This window comes from Zeugodacus cucurbitae, chromosome 4, assembly GCF_028554725.1.
Source record: "Zeugodacus cucurbitae isolate PBARC_wt_2022May chromosome 4, idZeuCucr1.2, whole genome shotgun sequence".
NCBI classification, from domain to species: Eukaryota; Metazoa; Arthropoda; class Insecta; order Diptera; family Tephritidae; genus Zeugodacus; species Zeugodacus cucurbitae.
In genome coordinates, this window is record NC_071669.1 from 19,367,771 (window position 1) to 19,392,906 (window position 25,136).

The 25,136-nt window shown below is 34.6% G+C and overlaps 1 protein-coding gene across 1 annotated transcript; it reads left to right on the forward strand.

Annotated features, from left to right (window-relative positions):
• The first annotated feature begins 23,446 nt into the window (after positions 1-23,446).
• Positions 23,447-24,702, forward strand: LOC114804556 (odorant receptor 67c-like). The gene is made up of 2 exons (XM_054229568.1): positions 23,447-24,287; positions 24,376-24,702. The coding sequence occupies exons 1-2, from the start codon at positions 23,494-23,496 to the stop codon at positions 24,626-24,628; spliced, it is 1,047 nt and encodes a 348-aa protein (XP_054085543.1). The 5' UTR covers positions 23,447-23,493; the 3' UTR covers positions 24,629-24,702.
• Positions 24,703-25,136: the final 434 nt, after the last annotated feature.

The window sequence follows — 25,136 nt, forward strand, 5'->3', positions numbered from 1 at the left end:
ATGCTTTGTAATGAAAATTGCTGTCAACAATTAACTCGCGCATAGCAGTATCTCATTGCATTATTGCAGCTCATTGTACTTTGGCAAATGTACCTGCCACTGAATTAGTTATGTGTGTGTGAGTGCAATGTTTACCGTTATCATTGTTATAAATAAGTATTTTCATTCGAAACTATGACTTTTATAATGTTCAAAAATGCCTCAAGCTAATGAAATGTATCCTGTAACTCGAGAGATTTATGGATCAAGCAATACCGCACAGTTATAACATACCAACTGTAATCGATTGGCCACTTTTCTGCTCGCTATCTTTGGACGCTGCTCGCTTGTCAACAATTTTACATGTTATCTTTTTGAAGTCGTACAAGAGAGTATGCGAAAAAATTCTATCGCCACTTGCTTAGTGCTACCAAGTTTTTTTTACATATTTCAGCAATTCACAATGGTAAAAATGACTCAAAGGACAAATTATTTTCAAAAAGGCCAACACAAATATTTTTTAAAAATATTTTTAACTTGATATAAATTATAATTGATTAAATAAAACGCATTAAAAGGCACTGACGCTGCAAGAAACGAAGTGATAAACATTTTTTTTTGCGCAAGTTTAAGTTTTTTTTCACCAAGGAAAATGGTGCAACACTATTGTACATGAATATGAGGACATTTCAGCATGGGTTCAACCCTTGAATTACTGGATAATGTGTTCAATTTTTTTCACTATAACGATTAGCCAATCGATGACAGCTACTATAGCACAGGAAAATATTAATTCTTCAATCTTGGCTCGGATTTTAAAAATCAGTTTAAGTCTGAAATACAAGTCTGAACACAGAATTAGTATTTTATTGGGAATGGATGGAGCGCGATCTCCAATTTTGCTTGTACTCGCAATATATCGAAAAATTTATAAAATGATCAAAAGGTAACCTATATTTTCTTGTAAAGGAGATATATGTAATTTCTACAGTATTTTTGTCAGTGTAGAAATATTCTGAGGAAAACGTATGTCAGTGCTCTAAACTAAAAATTAAGGAAAGTGATTGACTAAAAACCAAATAATCAATTCAAGCTTTGAAGAATTAGCATGAACTGGCAGTATTCAGGATACTAGTTATAATATTGTTAAAAGTTAGGAAATATACCACCAAGATCTAATTGAGCGAAATCAAAAGCTTTTAAATATTTCTGACTGCTTTACTATACAATAATTAATTATATATTTCGACCTTATCTTGAAGAACTTTTTTGATTAGTAATCATGCCTCCGTATTTTTACGAGGGCAGCTATATATATTTCTGGCCTAGGCAACACTAAGTGTTGCCAGGTGCAATCTGTCATTTCCATTGGAAAGTTTGACATTTTTTAGCATAACATCACTCAGAACGTTTTGTCATTTAATCGTGAATTGTTTTATTTACAGGGAATTAAAAAATTCATCTCGGCCAAAAAATAGAATTAACTCGTGAACATTTTCGTGCGATCATTTTTCACAACTTTTGACGTGGATTATCGCGACAAGAGTGCATCGATGAACTAAAATCTTTGTATGGCTATGAAACACCATCCTATAGTACTGTGAAAAACTGGTACAACGAATTCAATCGTGGCCGACGCTCCCTCAAAGACGAATTCCGTGAAGGTCGACCAAAAACAGCCGTTGTGTCAGAAAACATCGATGCCGTACGTGAACTGATAATGCAAGACCGTCATGTAACATACCTTCAGATAGAGGCATGCCTATGCATTTCTCCCACCAGCATACATTCGATATTGCATGAACACCTGGCTGTAAAAAAGGTTTGTTCTCGTTGGATCCCGCACAATTTCACAATCGCTCAAAAAAAGGCTCAAAAAAAGTGCTTCGAAAATTGGTTTGAGCGCATGCTTCAGACTTCAGACTTCTTAATAATATATTAAAGTTTACTTTGAAGAAGTAAGTCCTACGTTAGCTGCATCTGCTTTATTGACCTGTGGAGGAATAAAGATATATATACTATATAATATACTTTTCCGAGTAACAATCAAGGTAATATGAGTTTTAAAAACGTACAACTTGTTCAAAGAGATAAAAATATACCGAGGAGTCTTGAGGAAAATTAAAAATCAAAAAACTAGCGGCAGAACAATTCTCGGCTTTTAAAGAGTTTACAATCAGGTAGATCTTTTGCGGAGGCAAAGTTATTAAATAACAAATCTGTTTACAGCTTACACAGACGGACGGACGGACAGACAGACATCCGGATTTCGCGCGTTATCAATGATTTTTTTTCTGAAAAAAAAGTGGATCAAAAATCGTTTCTTCTTATGACACAGTCGCGTCGACCCAATTTTCTATTTAAACACGACAGGCTGTATAAAACACGAAATATTAAAGCCTAAATATTATTTTTATTATTAATTTTTATTTATTTCAAGTAATGTTTCTATATCTCCAAAAAAATCCCTTAATAGCCTTAGTTGATCCAACTTGAATATACATACATTTGTAAAAATACCGTTATTTAAATTAGCTAATTTGACTACATCTTTCTCTCTTTTCGGCAATTATTAATTTGTGCAACTAAAAATTTGCTGTAGTAAATATGCAATTAACAAAAGCCCACTTCTAAATGCCATATTCTACGCTTATAATGTACTAACAGCATAACGAAATGCAGTAATTAGCAGAAAAATGCTGGAAAAACAATAAAGAAAAAGCATGAAAACTAAAGAAACAAACTACACAATTTCAATTGCCTTTTACTGAGACACCAAACCAGAGGCTAACAACTTGAGATTGGGTGCCGATGTGGCAAGGTAAGCAGTTAAGTGTTAACATGAAGTTGGTCAGTTGACTTTCCTTTCATTTCCTTGCGATGTTATTGTAATTGTTCTTAGTGTTACTGTTGTTGTTGTTGTGCCGCGCCTTTCACTGTTGCTGTGTTGCACTAACTTGACTTGGTAAAAATTAAAGCTTCAATCTAGTTTCTTTCGTTTCTTTCGTTTGTTTGTAGTTTTTGTTATTGACTTGTTGTTGCTATTGGGCGGACTCTTGCTGTAGCTGAACAAATTTTCAATTTGTTGACGGCGCGTTAAAAGCAAAACATTTGCAAGTGCACGAATAGAAAGTTTGGCATTGCAATTTAAGGTCGATAAAAATAAATGGCGGTCACAAAACGGCTCGAAACTGAACCGAAATCAGCAAGTAGTACTCAGACATATAGGGTGGTACTATTTCAAAGATATGGAATCTATGAAATATTGTTTCTTTCCTTCAACTGTCTTAACAGGCTATGCAGCAGGCAATTTTTTAAGACTTTTTTGACTATTTCAGTACCAACATATATCTATAATAGATTCCTTACATAACATCATGAGTTGGTCACAGCATTCCTAGATTAAGGACTAAGCAAGTTTCACTTCCGAATCAATATCTTTTCATCGCCGAATCTGCTGATAGAACAATTACCGATTTTTAAATGCAAACAAGAAATAAACCTAAAAATATTCGGACCTCAAAATCCTTACCTTATCCTTTAATCGGCCTCCTGCCATTGAAAAGACATGTGGAAAAGGATGGCCAAACGCAAGTGATCCAGCAGCCTAAGACCTGTCAATTTCGATCTGTTATAAGATACTAAACATACTGAGATAACAAAACGAAGCAAATAGTCGTTTGGTTTCAATTTCTAATGAGTCGGATCTTCGAAGCGAGACATTGTTCTAGGACCAAGTCATACTTTCCTCAACGAAAACGATACGAGTGTGTTCACTAACTTACCGATATTATGAACTTTTGGTCCAAATAATAAATTTTATTTCCTTTAGTGTCCGAACATATCGTTCCATTTTTCCGTAAAGTTAAAGAAATATATGAGTTAAAGGTTACCCACCCTATAGTACAAACCATTAAAAATTGCAAACGTCAAAGAAATCAAACAAGAACAAAAGCAATATATACAACAACGTGCCACAGAATGTAACTACATGCAACAGATCAGCAACGTACTGTGGCCACAACAGCTGGAAGCTGCAGAAACTAGTTCAATTTGTTATGCCAACAACCAAAAGATCACTGAGATTGAAATGAAAATTGTAACACGATAGAAGAGTATTCGTACATTTGTACTATATATGTATATGTAACTCGCTAAAAATCACGAAATCTTGTGAATTTCGACGGAATTCACTAAGGCCTTTTCCAACTTTTACAGCTTGTCTTCTCAACGACTTTTTACTTCATAAATTTATGTATGTTCTTCTAATGCAAAAAGTTAAATACTTCCTAAGTGTGTAGTTATAGATATAGTCAATATTGACATTTTGACTTTTAAGCATGAGTTTTTTCGGGATCAGCAAAGCAAGCGATCTCAAAATTACAAAAGCATCTAACTTTACTCAAGCTTCCGCAATATGATGGACAAATTGTATGAAGAGCGATTTACCGGTATCTCACTACTCTATTTTGGATATAATAGCTGCCATCGATTGGTCACTTCTCTGCTCGCTATCTTTGGGCGCTGCTCGCCTGTCAAAAATTTTATATGTGAAAGCAACAACAAAGATATCTAGTTGAATTCGTGCTGGAGAGTATGCGAATACCTCATTAAAATTTCAATAGTCGCTTGCTGAGTGCTACCAAGTTTTGTTTTACTCATTTTAGAACCATTTTACTATTGTGAATAAAAATTGTTATACACAAATTTGAAATTGAAAAGGCCATGCGAAGATAAATCGTTAGTATTTTTGTATTGAATTTATTGAATAAAAAACTTTAATTAAAATTAAATTTGTTGCAGAAAACGTTAGACATAGACGGTGGTTGAAGAGTTCAGTGCGACCAAGTATATACAATTCGGTCTCAGTGCTGCCAGTTTGTATGGAAATTTGGAAAGCTTGTTCGATTGGCTTGTCTATAGCAGTTAGCCAATCGATGACAGCTATTATATATTTTTCCATTCTTACATATCAGCAATAGGCATACTTTCTATAGATACGATCATCTCTTCAAATTATTTCGGATTTAATAGTTATCGAATTCCGTGACAGTCATGTAGATAACCGACATATGTTCATATACTCTTAGGATTGGTATAATTGGGATAATTTAATAGTTTTTCGAATGTAATACGCCATTTTTGAATTTAATTTAGGTCCGGTCATGAGACTGTAATTTAGTATACGTATCTAGTTTCTTAAAAAAATTTTGAGAGTTTTCGACAGTTTTTGTTAAACCTCTGCTGCTCCCTTTTATTGCAAATATAGATTTAATACTAACTACGTGGCCTATGCTCCTTACAGGAGTAGCAGGAACTTATACATATATATGTTATATATAACTTATATTCAATTATTCATTGCTAAGGTTTTTTTCTCGATATTAACCGGTACCAAATCTGGTCCTAGAAAAATTCAGCAAGTTATAGAATAGATGTAAGTGAAGGACTATATACATATGTTACTCCGGCCTATCTTTTAGTTGATGTCGCAATAAGAAAAATCCAAGTCAAGAGCTGGGTTCCCTTTCTTACACTCATACCACACATATTCCTTAACTTTATCAGAGTTTATCCAATGTAAAAATGTAAATTAAAAAATTTTAAAGATCTTTGAAAATTTTGTAATATAATAATAAATTTTGTAATTTCAACATGAAACTGGATAAAGTTGGGTGAACGAAACTGCAGATATTTGTTGGTTAGAAAAGACAGCTGAACCGCAGTTCATTTACGATAAGTTTTTTGTCTCCGCCAGTTTCTGTTAGAAGTTATCCCCAACTTAATAATATTCTAAATAGCTTAACTCCAAAACTGAATCGGGATAACAGCGTATCTCTCACATTGCGATTTGCACGACTTCCGATAAAGGTTTCTACTCTCATCTAGATAAAAAGGAATTTACATTTATTTTTTGTTAAAAAAAAATGTAGTATAACAATTCGTTCCCAGGCTCGTATGCAGATTTGTATGTTTAGCTGTTCGCTTACCTATAACATGCTAAGAACTTAACGGTTAGCAAAAATTGTTGTTGTTGTACCACATTTAACGGCGCAATTATATTTATTGTCATTTCCGTCAACGAAAAGTATAAATTAAGCAGAAAATCAAAGACAACAAAAAGTCCGATTGTAATCAGCCAGATTTGTTGCGGTGATGTAAGAAATCACTGCAGCGCTTCGCCTTCGTCGCCGGTCTTTATCAACAACTTCTTGGTGTACTATTTTCAATGCTCGCTTACAATGCAGCGTGGAGGTCATGAACTGCCGCTTGAGATGCCAACAACCGCATTGTATGTGTGTGTGTGTGTGTGTGTATGGAAGTGTGCGCTTTGTTGCAACATAGAGCGTGTTGCACGTTTCTTTGAAAATGTCTAATAGTACAAGGAAGAACGGGTTTTATTGGGAGGCTGGCGAAGAGGAGTGATTTAGCAGAAAAAACTGGAGCTCACGATGCCACAAACGCTTGCAACATGCAGTGCATCTGCCCCGGCAAGCGTTGTATTGATGGTGTTTACAATAACAGGGTGGTTCCATGGTTTGTGTTTGGATCCCTTTAGCTCTGAATTCCTGTTGGGTTGTCCGTCTTTTATAGTCTAAAAGTTATAGTATTTTCAGAAAGGTTCAATAAATCTCAGATCAGATCCCTGACCTTAGCAGAACATCGCGCTAAGTCGGGCCGAGCCCTTGACCGCAAATATTGGTAATCATGTTCTGATCGGCTCCGGCTTCGTCTACAACCCATCTCGGAACTGCTGATAATCGTTGTTAAACTTTACCTTAGACATGATACCTTGAAGAACCCATGTTATATGAGTAATTTATTTTACTTATTCGCAACACCTTGGTTCTAGGAATGAAAAGTCTCTGGAAAACTTGATTATCAAGGCGCTGAGGCAGTCCAAAACGGACAATGTACCACCCTGTATATTTCCTATGTTGTTTTCTTTGGTATCTCAGTGGCCGCACTGTTATTGGATTTGCGCGCTCCACGTTTAGCTAGATTCTTTGTTTGGTGCCACAATCAGATTCGGATCGCTTGCGATTCTACAATTTGTGGCACGAATCGCAGGCGGCAGCGGACCGAAATCGACAAATTGCAAATTATAATTTATTAAACGCAAATGTTACGTAAAATGTGCCGCAATGTCACTACGTTGCAACAGAGCTCCCCGGCCGGTTAGCCGGTCTTTCGCATAAGCAAACCAAATCAAGTAGAAGCAGAAGGAGGGAAGCAACGAGTTACACGAATTTCATAATTTGGCTCCAAAAAGTTATTACTCGCGGGGCATGCGAACATACAGACAATGCTTTAACGGTAACGTAAGTGAGATGAGCGCTCCTCTTGTTCTTCTTCTCCTTCATCTTGCTTTCTCCGCTATTGCAACAGCATCGGGCAATAAGGTGACAGCAATCATCGGCGTATTTGGTTGGCGGCTACAATGGAAGAGAGTGCTGCAGCTTCTTCTTCTTTTACCATTGTTTCGCTGTAGCGCTTCTTTTTTGACAAAAATACTTGCCATTACACTTCTTTTGCTATTTCACCAAGCGCCTATTGTGCAGCGCGGCAGCTAGTTACTCGCTCAGTTGCCTAAGCATCACTGGCGGCGTCTAATAATTCAGCGAAAAATGTGCTCAAATGATATTTCTTCTTATAATAAATGGCACAACTATTATAATTTATTGCCGTCGCTTAAACTTGCCGCATTCTAGTGCAGACACAAATGTATTTAACGTCGCTATTGTTATGCAACAATGTTGCTAACCTTTGAAAGCTATTTGTGGCAATCAGCGTGCCCTTCAATACATTTGCGATTCTCAGTCAATTCTTTCACAGTTTTATCAAAAACTTATAAATTATAGAAATTTATTATGTCAGCGGGTGAAATGTAAACAATGCGGACGAATTGATGGGTTATACAGGATAACTGGCAGGATTTGGCGATATCGAAGCGCTCAAAATTTGCAATTTTGATAGATTAAATAGTGGACTTGATAGTTAAAGATATCAGCGATATAAGCTTAATTAATTTAATACATTAAGATTATAATTGAGAATACAATTTTTGCCCTTGCTCGATTAACGATCGTTTTCCTGTTCATAAGAAATTGATAAGTTTCATCAGCTGCTATTTTATCAATAAACACAGTCAAAACAAATAAGTTCGGGTGTCACCGAAAATTTTTTACTCTCGCAATTTATTTATTTAAATTTATTAATATAACTAACAATTTGACTCACATATCCGGTATATACATATATGGTATAAAGTCCATTGAAAGTTTGAAAACCCTTATATTAAATTTATGGGAGATAGATGAATTTATGACCGATACCTTCACTAGTACTAACTTTATATGTATATTGTAAAGTAAACTATTCATACCGACTTCAGAGTTCTGGTATATGGGAAGTAGGCGTTGTTGTAACTAACGGTATATGGGAAGTAGGCGTAACGTAACTAACTATGGCCTATTTTCACAACATAGCATTGAAAAGCTAAGAAGATATTATGAACCGAATTTCATTGAAATTGGTTGAGTAGTTTCGGAGATGTGGTTTTTGACCCATAAGTGGGCGGAACCACCTATACCATTTTGAGTGGGGCCCTTCTGTACCATCTTTATAATGCAATTTAAGGCTTCTGGTGGTTTTCCTTACTGAATTAAAGCACTTTTAGTAATTTTCAACATAACCTTTGTATGGGAGGCGGGCGTGGTTATAATCCGATTTCCTCCATTTTTGAACTGTATAAGGTAGCACCTAAAAAAAACGACTCTAGAAAGTTTCCTTGATATAGCTTTAGTAGTTTGCGAGATATGTACAAAAAACTTAGTAGGGGACGGGACCACGCCCACTTCCCCAAAAAAACATCCACATCATAGTGCGATTCTTCATACCAAATTTTTTTTTAATAGCTTAATTTATGGCTGAGATATAGCTTGTTATATGTTTTCGGTTATTGCCATTTTGTGGGCGTGGCAGTGGTGCGATTACGCCCATCTTTGAACTTAACCTTCTTATGGTGCCAAGAAATACGTCTTCCAAGTTTCATCAAGATATCTCAATTTTTACTCAAGTTACAGCTTGCACGGACGGACGGACAGACAGACATCCAGATTCAACTCGTCTCGTTATCCTGATCATTTTGATAGATATAACCCTATATCTAACTCGTTTAGTTTTAGGACTTACAACCAACCGTTATGTGGGCATAACTATAATACTCTCGTAGCAACTTTGTTGCGAGGGAACAATTACAGCGTAGACAACAACCCGCAGAGATGCATTCCATTTTTAACTCGATTTGTATTCGATGAAAAATTAATGTAGAAAACGATATTTTTATTTTGTATGGTAAATCGATCCTAATCATCGCTATTACTGCCTTCTTCGAGTTGCAATGGCATAAAACAGGAACTTCATCTTCGGGTTTCAGCACTTATTCAACTTAGACGAATGATAGCTGAATATAAAGCGCTGAAAATTCTGGTAAGGTTTTGCAGTCTAAAAAGTTAGGGTTTGATCGCCAATTATACTCCAATATTTCTCGATTTCGCTAGTTAGCAATAATATAGCAAAACCAAGCAAGTCTAAATTCTTTTACACCTTTTTAACTCAGATGATAACTTTCTGCTCATTTCCAATAGCAATTACCTTTATGTATATTTTCCCAATCATTAAAAGCCGCTGCATCTAATGACATTTTCAAAGCTTCTGTACTCAATGCTTTAAAGACGATTGCAAGAAAGGAAGTGTCACGCGTTATTTTTCTTATTCTTCACACGACTTTAAGGTGCAAGCCTTTCATATTTCACAATTCTGTTTACGTTTGAATTGGTATAGCATTATTAAGTCGCAATGGCGAAGCAGATTATAGAGATTCGGTTTGCAATTGGATTAACATTAAACTCATCACAATTATGATGACGAATTAATTTAAAGGATCTCGAAACAATCGACAGTATTTTCGTGAACAATCTATACTCACACGCAGACTAGTATCTAACACATATCCAGTCAGCAATGAATTATTATAGCCTATAGTTGTAGGGAATCAGCCGAATGTAAAGTTCTCCAAAGCTGTCAGAGAATTTAAAGGTTTCTACAAAACCCTATATTTCTCTATTTTCTATAAGAAAGCTCATCTTACACGATTACTTCATTAAAAACCTGAAAAATTAAGGAGATTGAACTCAAGCGAACTCATTGCTGTCCAAATTTCACTATGATACCGCGATCTATTCTAGAGAGTAAAAAATGGTTTTAATAGTCCTGATAATATCAACGTAAGATCAATTTGACAGAAATATTTCAACATAATCTTAAAAAGCACTTTCGAACTTAGTTTAAGACCCAGTTCAACTAGGCATTGACAAACAATTAACTGATTACGACTATAGCCAACGATTTACAATTTTATTGATCAATTAAATAGAAAATATATATATATACATATTTATTAAATCCATGAAAATCAAGTTTTATTTATTTTAAGTCATGTGCCGTGAGTAAGCACATGTTCCGAAGAGCAACATGCCACAGATCACAAGGCATTAAGAATGTCTGAATGAAATCAAAAATTTAATCCAAAGGATTAAAGGCACAATATATGCGCTGCGAAGAAGCATCGTTGAAAATTTATTGTTTATAAATACTGGTGTAAAGTGGCTATCCCGACACTATAAAGACTAAATGGAGCTAAAAATAGGTATTCTCCACGATTGCGACGAGATTTGTACAGCTGTAAATTACATAAATGTACAATATAGATACATAGATACACTTCACACTAATGCTACATTTACCAGTGTGGCATGTTCTTGCCGCTATTTCTATTGCTGATCTTTTAATAAATACGTGGATTAGTCGCATGTTGCATGTTATTCATTAACTACTACACATTTGTGTGTATGTATGTGAGTACATTGAAGTATGTAATATGTAGTTTTCGTGCTTAATTAATTATGTTGTCATTGCTGTTGGTGCGTTTGATGGCAACGCGAGCGTCAATGAACTGTTTTCAAATGACATTTCTATAACAAACACACACATACATGGACACATATGTAATAAATTTCTTAGTAGTAGCTCACTAATAATCCCCAAGTGTTGTACATTTCAATGTCAAGGGACTGCCCCAATGTGTTGCACGAGCGTTGTGCCGCGCAATTGAAGTGGCACGTATGTACATGTATACATATGTTGAATGTATCTTTTTAGCACATATCTACATATGTTTAAGTTAAACATATATTCACATGTTATACAGTTCTTGCGTGTCCTCGCTTTCTCGACCCTCCCTTTGACTTCAGCAGCATACTTAAATAATATACATACATACGTTTAAACACATGTGTATGTATATGTACATATATCCAAACACTTAGCGCATAGCAATTGCATTTAAGTGTTTTCTGTTCTGACAGCTGACACCTTCGTCACCAAAATAATTTAAATGTATTTTTGAATGACTTTCTAACAAGACTCGTTCTTCTCTTCCTATAAAATTTTATATGCACTTTTTTTGTGTTGTTCCTCTTTAACTCATTTTAATTAAAGATTCTAGCATTTGATTCAAATACTGGTCGATTAATGACTTGGTTAATGCCATCAAAGTAGCGAAACAATGTGAAAGTACTTGAAATTTGTTCTTTGCATAAAATATTGATCCAGTATAAATACAGTGGAACTTCCATAACTCGAAGATCTCCAATAGCGTTTAGAATCCAAATTTCATACAAATTTCATTCCCTAACTCAAATTTATATAATTCGAGTTAGAGAAGTTCCACTATATGTACTTTCCCACAATTTATTTTATTTTTTATTCTCTCGCAACAAAAGTTGCTACGAGAGTATTATAGTTTTGTTCACATAACGGTTGTTTGTAACACCTAAAACTAAAAGAGTTAGATATAGAGTCATATATACCAAAGAGATCAGGGTGACGAGTAGATTTGAAATCCGGATGTCTGTCCGTCCGTCCGTCCGTCCGTCTGTGCAAGCTGTAACTTGAGTAAAAATTAAGATATCTTGACGAAACTTGGCACAAATATTCCTTGGCACCATAAGAAGATCAAGTTCGAAAATGGGCGGAATCGGACCATTGCCACGCCCACAAAATGGCGAAAACCAAAAACACATAAAGTGTCATAACTAAGCCATAAATGAAGATATAAAAGTAAAATTTGGAATAAAGGATCGCACTAGGAGGGGGCATATTTGGATTTATTTTTTTTGGGGAAGTGGGCGTGGCCCCGCCCACAAATCGGTTATTTGTACTTAACTTGCAAACTAATAAAGCTATATAAACCAAACTTTCTGCAGTCGGTTCTCTTACATACCCCACCACACACCATGAAAATAGTTGAAATCGGATAATAACCACGCCCACCTCCCATACAAAGGTTAGGTTGAAAATTACTAAAAGTGGGTTAACTAACTAACGAAAAACGTCAGAAACACTAAATTTTGCAGAAGAAATAGCAGAAGGGAGCTGTACTCAGATTTTGTTACAAAATGGAAAACGGGCGTGGCATCGCCCACTTATGGGTCAAAAACCATATCTCAGGAACTACTCGACCGATTTGAATGAAATTCGGTATATAATATTTTCTTGACACCCTGATGACACGTGTGGAAAATAGATGAAATCGGTTCACAACCACGACAACTTCCCATGTAACTCAATTTTGAAATCCATCTTATTCCTTCACTTTATAATGTAAACATAAGGAACCAATGAAGATAACGGAATAAAACTTTACACAATTAGTGCATATTATCTCTGGCTTCACTTGTGAAAAAATTGTCGAAAACGGACCATAACTTTCCAAGGCCCCAGATATCGAACATGTTGAACTCAGCGCCTAAGGATACATTTTAATCGAAAATATGGGTAAATCTCTCAGATATCTCAATTTAACTCAGAGGAAATTGTTTTCTTCTAATAGTGTGTCTCTGTTCCAAAAATTATTAAAATCGGGTCATAACATTTCCATATACCTCATTGTAGGTTTTTCAAAAGTATCTTCTCCTAGCTCCCATATACCTAATTATAGGTTTTTCAAAAATACGATGAGCTTTATTCCGCATATATGTATTGGCTAAATTTCTTCAATAAATTGCGAGAATATAAAATGTTCGGTTGCACCCGAACTTAGCCTTTCCTTACTTGTTTTAATATACTACTATTTTCAAGAATTAATTAAAAAGTCTTTCAATTTAAAAATATGAATCATTTTGATACTATAAATGTCTGAGCAATTTTGGGATTGATTGTGAGTACATTGCAGTATGTGAGTACATGTAGAAGTTGGTTTAAATCGGAACCATGTGTGTAAAAGTTGTTCTTCGATTTAACAGTAACTAAACTGATTTGAGTTAATACGAGATCACAGTGTAAGATTTAACCTAAAACAAGTCAGGCAAGACATTGAATATGATGCATCGGATTTTCGTGTCTAAAGTGTTGATCCAAAATATTTGAAATCCGGAAAGTATTCTGATAATTAGTCATCTTAGGGCATTTCATTATGACTGAAAATTGAGGGATTTGTAAAATATTTGGTACGGAAAGTGCTAATGATTATATATATAGACTGCAGTTGTATTCTACAAATTGTGTTTATTTTTTATCGATATCGATTCTAATAATAACGATAAAAAAACGCGAAAATATTGTCTTTAAAATTTGCTTTATGCAAACAAATATTCAGTTTCAATACTTTAGTTACTCAGATAATTTTTTATTCAAACTAAATAAGAATTTATTTTTTTTACGAAATTAATAGTTTTAAAATCAAATTTTAATTGTGATATGTAGTATCTTATTCTCCCTCACTTGTTTTATCTCATTTTGCAAACTCATTTCTTTTCAACCTTTACAAATCGCGAATCGTTTTCAAATGTCATGCAGCATTCAAAATAGCTTCAAGATCATTTACGATTGCACGAAGTAGGCAGTGAGGCAGTCAATAAGCTATTTAATAAAACACAACAAGCTGCAGAGACGGCTTAGATACTTCCATATACTGTAGCTACACGAATTATTTACACTAAGCTTTAGTTATATGTACATAGATTCAAACATACAAATATGTCTAACACACAATGATAGACTTAATTATAGATCATCAGATCTCAATTATGCCGTCACAGCTTCTTCTGTACACAGCGTCTTAGCAACGTATGTCGATAAGAGAATTTCGTATTCACAAGCATTTGACCCGCGAAGTCAAGTCCAGTCAGCGGCCCGCTGAACAGTTAGCCACACAGTCACTTTTAATTGCTATTTTGACTCCCACAATGAGCGTGCGTGTTGAGCGATTCTTTTTTTCATTGTGTCTTAACTGATTTTTATCTTCGTTCGGTATTCTTTCCCTTGTGCTTTGACGCTGTGCTTTTACTTTGATTTATTTGAATACAATAATTACTATTTAATTTTGATTAATGATTTCAACATATATTTGCATTAATAGGCAATGAATCCACGAAGAGAAAAAAAGTAAGGAGAAGTCTGTAGAATGGCTACTTATATGGCCGTGATTATTTTTTATAGCCAGGGCATACAATTCGGATGTGCCAACTCATTTCAATAAATGAAGCGTTAAATAAATTGATCGTAAAAGTTGGTTTGAAGAATGATATACTATGCTGCAAATAACCATCGTGTTCTATGGAAGCATGTCTTCATATTACGAGACATACAGTCCGAAAAAAAGAAATTGTTTTCGAGGATAGATATTGGAAACTTATTTGTATCCACTCTTTTCCAAAATGATCCCTGAAGCTAGTAAAATCCTTGCTGATCGAATGTTCTGAGGTGAAGAGATCTGCAATCGGAGAAGGCTTTTGAATTGTTCCGAAACCAGTGAATATACCAGAATAATACACTCCAATAATTTTTTAGGCAGAGTTATCTTCAAATTAAAGAAATTAAAGTTGCTGCGTGACAGCATGACAATTCCTAGATCAAACTGTCAACAATTTTCTTGCAGTAAAAAAAATATGTACCGTTATTGATGAATGCACTCGTCTAACTTCATCACTAAGTTAAACATAAGTCGAAATTATGACGCGTAATGCTGCCCGTAGACCGTTGCACATGACCATAGTCCGCCGCTGCTGGGCCATTTCGCCAGCATACCAGCGACGCTTTCATTGTTCAATTCCAATTACTGCACTTTGACGTTTACAGTAATCGCCTTTCAGTGGCATCACCAACGCCATCACCATCAACAGCAGTGGAAGCGCCATCAGCATCGGCATCAGCACGGACGTTAAAGAGTCTATCGTCATGTGGCCACAAAACTGCGAGCAGACAACTCAATGGCTGCTCAATATAACGGCAATATAACGGAGCGACTACAGTTGAGATAGCGGAGAGTGTTTCAGAATCCATTGCTTTTATTGCCGTTGCGAAAGTTTTGCGAGCTTTCACGTCAACTTCAATGGCCTTTGCCGCAGTGTGCACTTTAAATGAAATTAACAGTTGTTGTTATTGTTTTTTTTCTTTCACAGTTTGCTTGGTTTATAGTCGCCGGGTAGTATGATTTCTGCTTTAAATTTAAAAAGTTTTCACTAAAGGTGTCTATAATATTAAATGTTTAGAAAGCTTTTAGGTACATAAAGATGTTAATTGGTGTTGCAAGTTCAGGTAATTTTTAAAGGCCCACTCGTTCTATCGAACATTACGAAAAACTATACTTTACTTTTAGATCTTTCAAAGATAGTTAGCTGAATTTTCTCCCTTTTATTTACATCTGAATATTGCCATAAAAATGGGGAACTTCATCATTTCCTTCAAACTATTGACAAAATCTGGAAATCCATCTCGAGTAAAAACTTTAACGCCAAATTTTTTTACTTAATAAATTATTGTAGTAGTCGCTTGATTTTACTAAAAAGTAACTTAAAAACTCGTTAACAATTAAGATTATTAGTCTTCATAAAATTTCGCCGTTGGCTCAGTTGGGGTGTAACCGAACATTTTATATTTTATTCTCGCAGTTTATTTATTTACATATTAGACACATTATTAGAAGCAAAATATATCCTCTGAATTTCTTCAAATTATCTGATAGACTTATTATATCTAAATTTTCCTTAAAAAACTTATTCGAAGCTCTGAGGTCCTCATGCTCAATATATTGGGACCTTGAACACTTATTTCTGCGATTTTTAGCGCACAGTCAGAAGCGGATCGGATGTGATGGAATAACGAACATGTCAAGCAATTTTAAAACGAAAATCTGGTGCCGTTTCTTAAAACGGTAGGTTATAAGAATTGACGATTCAAGAGCTCAAAGAAAATTAATGAGTTCCAAAGTATTCATCCTCAAAGAAAGAGGGAGACCAAGATTAAGATAGATGGACACATTAAATGAAGATCTGAGAAAACTCCTATTGGAGAATGGAGGTCGAATGATTCAGCATGCCAAAGCTCACAAAAATGATGATGAAACTGTAAAGGCAAATGATAATAATGATCGTATTGCGATATATCGGCGCAAGATCTCACAAGAAAATTTGGGGACACTATCTCCAAGTAATATATCGTAATATGTAATATGATCCGGTACTTAATATAACTAATTTGTCGTAATAAGTGACGTGGTGATTATGATGATTTCTGCTAGTCAGATAAAACCATAAAAGTTGGTGAAATCGAAAAATAACCACGACCATCTCCCATAGAAAGGTTACGTTGAAACTTACTAAAAGTGCATTAACTCATTAATAGAAAACATCAGAAACACCAAATATTACAGAAGAAATGGCAGAAGGAAGCTGCACTCAGATTCGATACATGGGCGTGGCGTCGCCCACAACTAGACCTAGGTAGGTTTTTCAAAAAACATTGGGATTTATTGAAAAAATTGATCAAAAATGAAAAGTGAGCAGATAGTCCTGGATATAGTGCATCTTGGTGGTGAAAATTAATGAAATTGGTTCAGGAATTACCTCAGCCCTAATAAACTATATATGATAATTTTCGTTGTTCTATTGGATAATGCCGAATATATGGCCCAACTCGTGTTATATTTAAAAAAGTACATCAATAAATTGCGAGAGTATAAAATTAATAAAAAATAAATTTTAAGCATCTCTCTTTTTCCACCTAAGAGTAACTGTAAGAGTAAATATTGTTATCGACCACATACAAAATTATTTGTAGCACTTGAATATATTCCTGAGCAATTCACAGAAAAAATTAAAATATTTCCCAACTTGTCATGCCTGCACTTGTGCCTTTACAATAAACTATTTCCACTTTAGGCCAAATCAAAAGTAAATTATTACCAATTTAAAAATATTTATTTCGATGACTTTTACAAGCACTTTCCACTTGAATGGCCGCAAAATTTAGCATAGTTATTAACCGGTTGCTTTTTGTACAACTACAAACATAAAATTGCCAATTGACGATAAAATATATAACGGAAGCACAATCAAATAGCATAAAGCGCTCATATCAAATAAAATAAAATATTGAGACTTGTTAAATGCCTGTAGAGCTGAAGGCAAAAGAAGTCACGAGAAAAAAAGGAAATCGATTGAAATTTAGCTCGCTTCAATGAGGCTTGACCGGCTTTAACCTCGGCAAGAGACCAAGTGCAACCATAATGGTTGCTGTTGTTGTTACGCTCGTAGACAAACATTTGCATTTGACTTTTTTAACGCATTCGCATACCTATTTACATAGTATATATGGTATTTACATTTATGTGTATGCATGTATGTGTGTGTGTGTGTCTATTGGTGCAATCAACGCACTCGAGTCGATTTAACATTATTGCGCGATTCGATTGATTACACCGGCAATGCGTGCTAACAGCAACAACAACAATAATAAACATATAAAAACAACAATAACAAAAGTAACAACAGCAACAAAAATAACAAGTAAGGAAAGGCTAAGTTCGGGTGCAACCGAACATTTTATACTCTCGCAATTTATTGAAGAAGTTTAACCAATATATATATGCGGAATAAAGCTCACCGTATTTTTGAAAAATCTACAATGAGGTATACGGAAATGTTATGACCCGATTTTAATAATTTTTGGAACAGAGACACACTATTAGAAGAAAACAATTTCCTCTGAATTAAATTGAGATATCTGAGAGATTTACCCATATTTTCGGTTAAAATTTATCCTTAGGCGCTGAGTTCAACATGTTCGATATCTGGGGCCTTGAAAAGTTATGGTCCGTTTTCGACAATTTTTTCACAAGTGAAGCTAGAGATGATATGCACTAATTGTGTAAAGTTTTATTCCGTTATCTTCATTGGTTCCTTATGTTTACATTATAAAGTTTATTCCTTCATTTAATGATGGATTTCAAAATTGAGTTACATGGGAAGTTGTCGTGGTTGTGAACCGATTTCATCTATTTTACACACGTGTCATCAGGGTGTCAAGAAAATATTATATACCGAATTTCATTCGAATCGGTCGAGTAGTTCCTGAGATATGGTTTTTGACCCATAAGTGGGCGATGCCACGCCCATTTTCCATTTTGTAACAAAATCTGAGTACAGCTCCCTTCTGCTATTTCTTCTGCAAAATTTAGTGTTTCTGACGTTTTTCGTTAGTTAGTAATTTTAGTAATTTTCAACCTAACCTTTGTATGGGAGGTGGGCGTGGTTATTATCTGATTTCAACTATTTTCATGGTGTGTGGTGAAGTGTGTAAGAGAACCGACTGCAGCAGTTTGGTTTATATAGCTTTCTTAGTTTTCGAGTTAAATACAAATAACCGATTTGTGGGCGGGGCCACGCCCACTTCCCCCAAAAAAATACATCCAAATATGTCTCCTCCAAGTGCGATCCTTTATTTCAAATTTTACTTTTATATCTTCATTTATGGCTTAGTTATGCCACTTTATGTGTTTTTGGCAATGGTCCGATTCCGCCCATTTTCGAACTTGATCTTATGGTGCCAAGGAATATTTGTGCCAAGTTTCGTCAAGATATCTTAATTTTTCTCAAGTTACAGCTTGCACAGACGGACGGACAGACAGACATTCGGATTTGAACTCCACTCTGCACCCTGATCACTTTGGTATATATAACCCTATATCTAACTCGTTTAGTTTTGTGTGTTACAAATAACCGTTATGTGAACAAAACTATAATACTCTCTTTAGCAACTTTTGTTGCGAGAGTATAAAAACAATAATAATAACAACAACAATATAAAAATACAACAACAAAAAAATACAAAAACAAAAATAACAACAACTATAAAATACAACCACCACAAAAATAACAACAAGAAGCTAACTTAAATCAACTAAAACAACAACAACTAACGATTTCCCAGCAATAAGACAACAACATTGTTGCAATCATTGCGTGTACATTTTGCACATGCAACTCTGTTTGTTGTTGTAATTGCAGTCACAACATGAATGCGCTCGTAAATTTAAGTGTTTTTTTCCAGCATTTCACACTTTCATGCCCCACCAGCGCCCCCACAAAGCACACATTTAATATAGTATTTGTATTTATATGTGTGTTTGTTGTATGTATGTTTGTATTTATATATATGTACAGCGTGGGCGGCATGCGAAAATTGTTGATTTTCATTTCGCGTTTTGCATGAAATTGAGTTTATGACTTCAGTATAGGAGAACGGGGAGCTGAACACACACTCTCGCAAACTTTGTTGAGCGAGAGTGTGTGTTGGTTGGCTGCGTGCATTTGACCTCGCCCGCTTCAATGACTACGTTCACCGCTTAAGTGTGAGCGGGCGTGTCACATTTTCATATGTATATACATAGAAGTACTTATATATGTATACATACCAGTTGATTTGTTTGTTTGCTCGCTTTCCGCTTAACGGTTAATGTTTAGAGTTATTGTTTAGCAAATGGTCAATAATTTTATTTTACAGCTTGCACGTTTGACTGTCAGCATATCAATGTGGCACCCCCTTTGCTATGTAGCTTCTGCAAAAATTTCACGCCTTTATGTGTGCGCGTGAGCAAGTGCGTGGTCAAGACAATCAATTATTTACGAGTATTGCAGTAATCAACAATGATCGCATAAAGCAAACACAGCACACAGTTCTATGATGAGACCAGTAGTTATTGTGGTGAAATGTGATGTGGATTGTCTTCATATCTTATTAATTAAATGAAGTGATTACGAGATGTGTTCAAACTCAAATGGGATTTTTCGTTTTTGGAACAAAAAAAAAATTTATTAATTTGTCTACATTAATATTGCCGCCTTCAAAATAGTCCTCATTTTATATTATGCATTTATGACAGCGCTTCTCTAACTCCATTTTTCGGATAACCTTTGTAAACATGATTTCCATTTCTTATATTTGCGGGCGAATATGGAGGCTGGGGCATCGTTACAGTATTGTTTTCGGCCAAACATCCACGAACAAGCAATTAATTCCCGTTATTTTTTGAACACACAATACCATCGGTTTAATCCGGATTAAAACGACATATTCTCAAAAAATGTTTTTGTTTTATTTAGAAAATTAAATATTTTGTTATAACATATTTTGCCTTAAAAATACACTCTAAAGAAGGATTATTGATATTTTTGGAGAAAGGTGGAGAGAGAAAGGTGATACCATAACTTCTCGCAGGATCATTTGTAGTGAAAATAAGCAAACACATTTTTCCTTAGGATTTTAAACTAGAATTTTCATATAAGAGAAAAATTATTAAAAGTGGAAAAATATTAAAATTGAATTTTAGCAAAGGTTTTACGGAAAAACAAGTAAGGAAAGGCTAAGTTCTGGTGCATCCCATCACTCTATACTCTCGAAATTTATTAATATAGTTTTATTAAGATTCACACAATTTGACCAATATATTCGGCATAATGTTTAATTGAATAACGAAAATTATCATATCGCTCATTTACTTGAATAGTGTCTCAACTCAAAAAAGTCGATTTTTCAGGAGAGCGGTTTAAAGTTTTCAATTGTCTCTTATTTAGCAAATATAGAAAACTGCCATCAGTTTATTGACAAATCTAGTGGCCTGTAATATATTAAATACAATGTTGAGCAGAAATGAACCAAATAGAGTGTACTAATTCTTTTTCTTGGGCATAAATGTGACCCATTTTGAATTATGTCGTTCTTTCTGAAAAGAAAACCAACTTCACCCTATGACAATATGTGTTGTAACACAAAATATGTCGTTGTTTCGTAAAAAAAGTATAACTAATTCTGGCACAATCGAGAAGTGTCGTTATTGTGGTTAAAAAATATTGCAACATAACAAGTTTAATAACGGCACATTCGTATTTCACCGCTTATTTTTCTGCGCACCGGAACGAAATTTTTATACAATATGAACGATGAAATTGCGCACATTTCTGCATACTCAACACAAAAATCGTGTTTTTTCAGCTGTGACACTATTCAAGTAAATGAGCGATATATAGTGTCATATGTAGTGTATAGGCTGAGATAATTCCTGAACCAATTTCACTTATTTGCACCACCAAGGTAGACTATATGCTCCAGGACTTTTGCTAAGATATCTCACATATGCGGCATAAGGCTCACCATATTTAAAAAAAAACCTATAATTAAATATATGGGAGATAGGAGATGTTATGACCTGATTTTAATAATTTTTGGAACAGAGACACACTATTAGACGAAAAAAGTTTACTCTGAATTACATTCAATTATCTAAGAGATTTACCCATATTTTCGGTTAAAATTTATCCTTAGGCGCTGAGTTCAACATGTTCGATATCTGGGGCCTTGAAAAGTTATGCTCCGATTTCGACAATTTTTCTACAAGTGAAAACACAGATGATATACAGTATTTGTGTAAAGTTTTATTCCGCTATCTTCTTTGCTTCCTTTTGTATACATTATACAGTGAAGGAATCAGATGGAATTCAGAATTGAGTTATATGTTATATATATTACATGTAAAATTTAGTGTTTCTGACGTTTTCCGTTAGTAAGTTAACGCACTTTTAGTAATACTCAACCTAACCTTTGTATGGGAGGTGGGCGTGGCTATTATCCCATAATATCAATTTTTATGGTGTGTAATGGGGTACGTAAGAAAAATGACTGCAGAAAGTTTGGTTGATATAGCTATATTGGTTTGCGAGATATGCACATAAAACTTACTTAGGGGCGGACATCCACATATGTCCCTTCCTAGAGCGATCCTTTATACCAAATTTTACTTTTTTACCTTTATTGGTTTACAGTTTTCGCCATTTTATGGGCGTGGCAATGGTCCGATTTCGCCCATTTTCAGTACCAACCTCCTCAAGGTCCCAAGTGTCGTCATGATATCTCAATTTTTACTCGAGCTATCCGTTGCATGGACAGACGGACGGACGGACAGACAGACATCCGGATTTTAACTCGTCTCGTCATCCTGATCATTTTGATATATGTATATAACCCTATATCTAACTCGTTGTTGACCTACAAACAACATTCTTAACAACTTTTCTTGCGAGAGTATAAAAATTGGTTAAAGTTTCGTCATATTTTTAAATAGTTGACATTGAAAAAACAATTCTTCGTTCAAGTCCTCGTAAATTGTATCTCTAATACATGTGTAAAATTCCATTAGAACGTTTGATTAATTGTCGAGAAATCTAGATGATCGACTTTGAAGTAACGTGAATTTGAATGACAAGGACAGCGATCCGGGAACGCGAAACTTCTTCAGACTTATCCCCAAGAAAAGATCTTGAACATTATTCTAGAGCTATTTTAGAACTTAGTAAGATCATAAAAAAATCGGTTTTTAAAGCCGTCCAACCTCTTAAATACTACCCGAACTACCGCAAGTGCGCCACCAATGCCATTTTGATTCAATTGAATATGCCTAGAATAACTCTGGTATCAATTAATAAATCGAAAATCAATTTGATTATAGTATATTGTTGTATCCTCTCTCCTGGCAACCATATATTAATTGCGTTATTGCAGATTATTAAAATTACGTATGTTACTATTGTTTCTACAATAATATTGATATGATTGAATTTGTTATTTTCAGTTAATTATTTGCAAACAAACAGCTGATGTTGTTTCCATATATCTCTAATTGGACTTCAGTGAAACTTTTTACTTTGATGCAAGGTGTCAATTTAATTAAATTCATATTTGACAGTGGTGTGGACAAAAGGGGTATGAAAACTACAATTTATAACTTAATTGAAGTGTATTAATTTTAATGCAGAATATGTAGAAAATAAAGAAAATTGCAGAAAAAATCATAATAGTTCCTTAAGTTCTTATTTTATATGAAACACAAAAATGAAACAGAGATCAATAAAACCTTCAACAGAAGTGGTTATCTACTAAGGTAATATCTGGTAACAGCACTCCACATTTCCCCATCCAATTTATACGACGCCTTTTGTAGCTGATTAGGACGCCTTTTGTAGCTAGTAGGATAGCTGGTATAAAAACTCCTGCGAGCGTTTACTCTCAACAGTTCTCCTTTAAGTTCTACGAAGTTTTGATTTCATAAAGCACAAAACAATGAAGCCGGCATTTAAGAGCAGTGAACACACACCGACTGTACCGGATTTCGTGGATATACCATTATATCTAATAAAATTTGTCGGTGCAAAACTTTTCAAATGGACACCGAATGAACCAACAAGCAAATCGCGCATAATATTTATGGTTATATATTTCGGTTTTACGATTTATAATTTTACAAGTATGATGCTCTACGTGATCTACGAAGAGTTGAATGATTTACTGGATCTAACTGAGTTTATATTGTTTTGGGGATTTTCGCTGAATGCAATGATGAAGGGCTGTACAATGGTGTATTATCGACATGAAATCGAGACTATACTCCAGGGTTTAATTGCCAGACATCCGAAAACGAAGGAGGAACGTGTGGAGTTTCAGTTGATGTCATACTATAAAACTATTAACGCATCCAATAAATACCTTTCAATATGGCATTTAACTATAGCAACAATGTTTGTGTTTCAACCAATGCTGACATCGATATACGGTTATATAAATCGCGTGGATGAAAATGAAGATTTTGACTATACTTTACCCTTTATGATGAGCTATTACTACAATACAAATCGTCCGTTTCCTTATGCCATTTCATATTTCTTACAATGCGGTAGTGCATACCATATGTCACTGTTGTTCTTGAGTGGCGATTTATTGCTCATCTCTATGGTGCAATTGGTTAATATGCATTTGGAATATTTGATATATCGTATTGAGAACTTTAAACCAAACGGTACGGATGCTGATATGAAAGTACTCGGACCATTGCTGGAATATCACAATGAGATATTGGAGTAAGTAAATTAATATATTTAACAGAGAAAAATGGATCATTCTGAATCGCAAATATTTTAATAAATATTTCTTTGAATATTCTTTCAGTTATACTGAGCGTATCGATAACACTTTCAGTTTGGCCACCCTACTCAACTATGGAGGCACATGTTTGGTGCTCTGTCTTATTGGTCTTCAAATCGTATTGGGCACAGAAGCTTTGAGTCTAATAAAATTTATCGGTTTTCTTGTTTCTACGATTGTGCAGATGTTTTTAGTCTCCTATTTTGGAAATAATCTAAAAGATTTGGTAATACATATACATACATATATTTCGGATAAAGATAATTTTGAGATTTAAAATCAAATTATGTTTAATTTTATCTAAATGAAAGAGCACTGGTATAAGTGATGCATTCTACAATCATCCCTGGTACGATGGAAATTACAAGTATATACGCATGTTGGTGTTACCCATAGCACGTGCTCAGCGTTATGCACATTTGACGGCCTTTAAGTTCTTCGAGATCTCAATGGATAGTTTTAAGTCGGTAAGCCGTATGCTAAGTGTTAAAATAAGTTGGCTAAATATACAGCCATTCAAACAATACAATATTTTTTTACAGCTCTGTACCACTTCTTACCAATTCTTCACACTTTTGAGGACTTGCCTTGAGAAAGAGGACGCTTAATATGTTACGGACAAGCGGAAATTTATATTATAACTCTTACAGATATTAAATTTTACTCACTGTAGTGCTAAATATATTAAATGTAAAAATTATTACTGAGTCCATTGTAAGAGCTCTTAAATTAATTGATTTTTGAACACCATTTTTATGACACTTTTAGAATCATTCTCGCTCTAC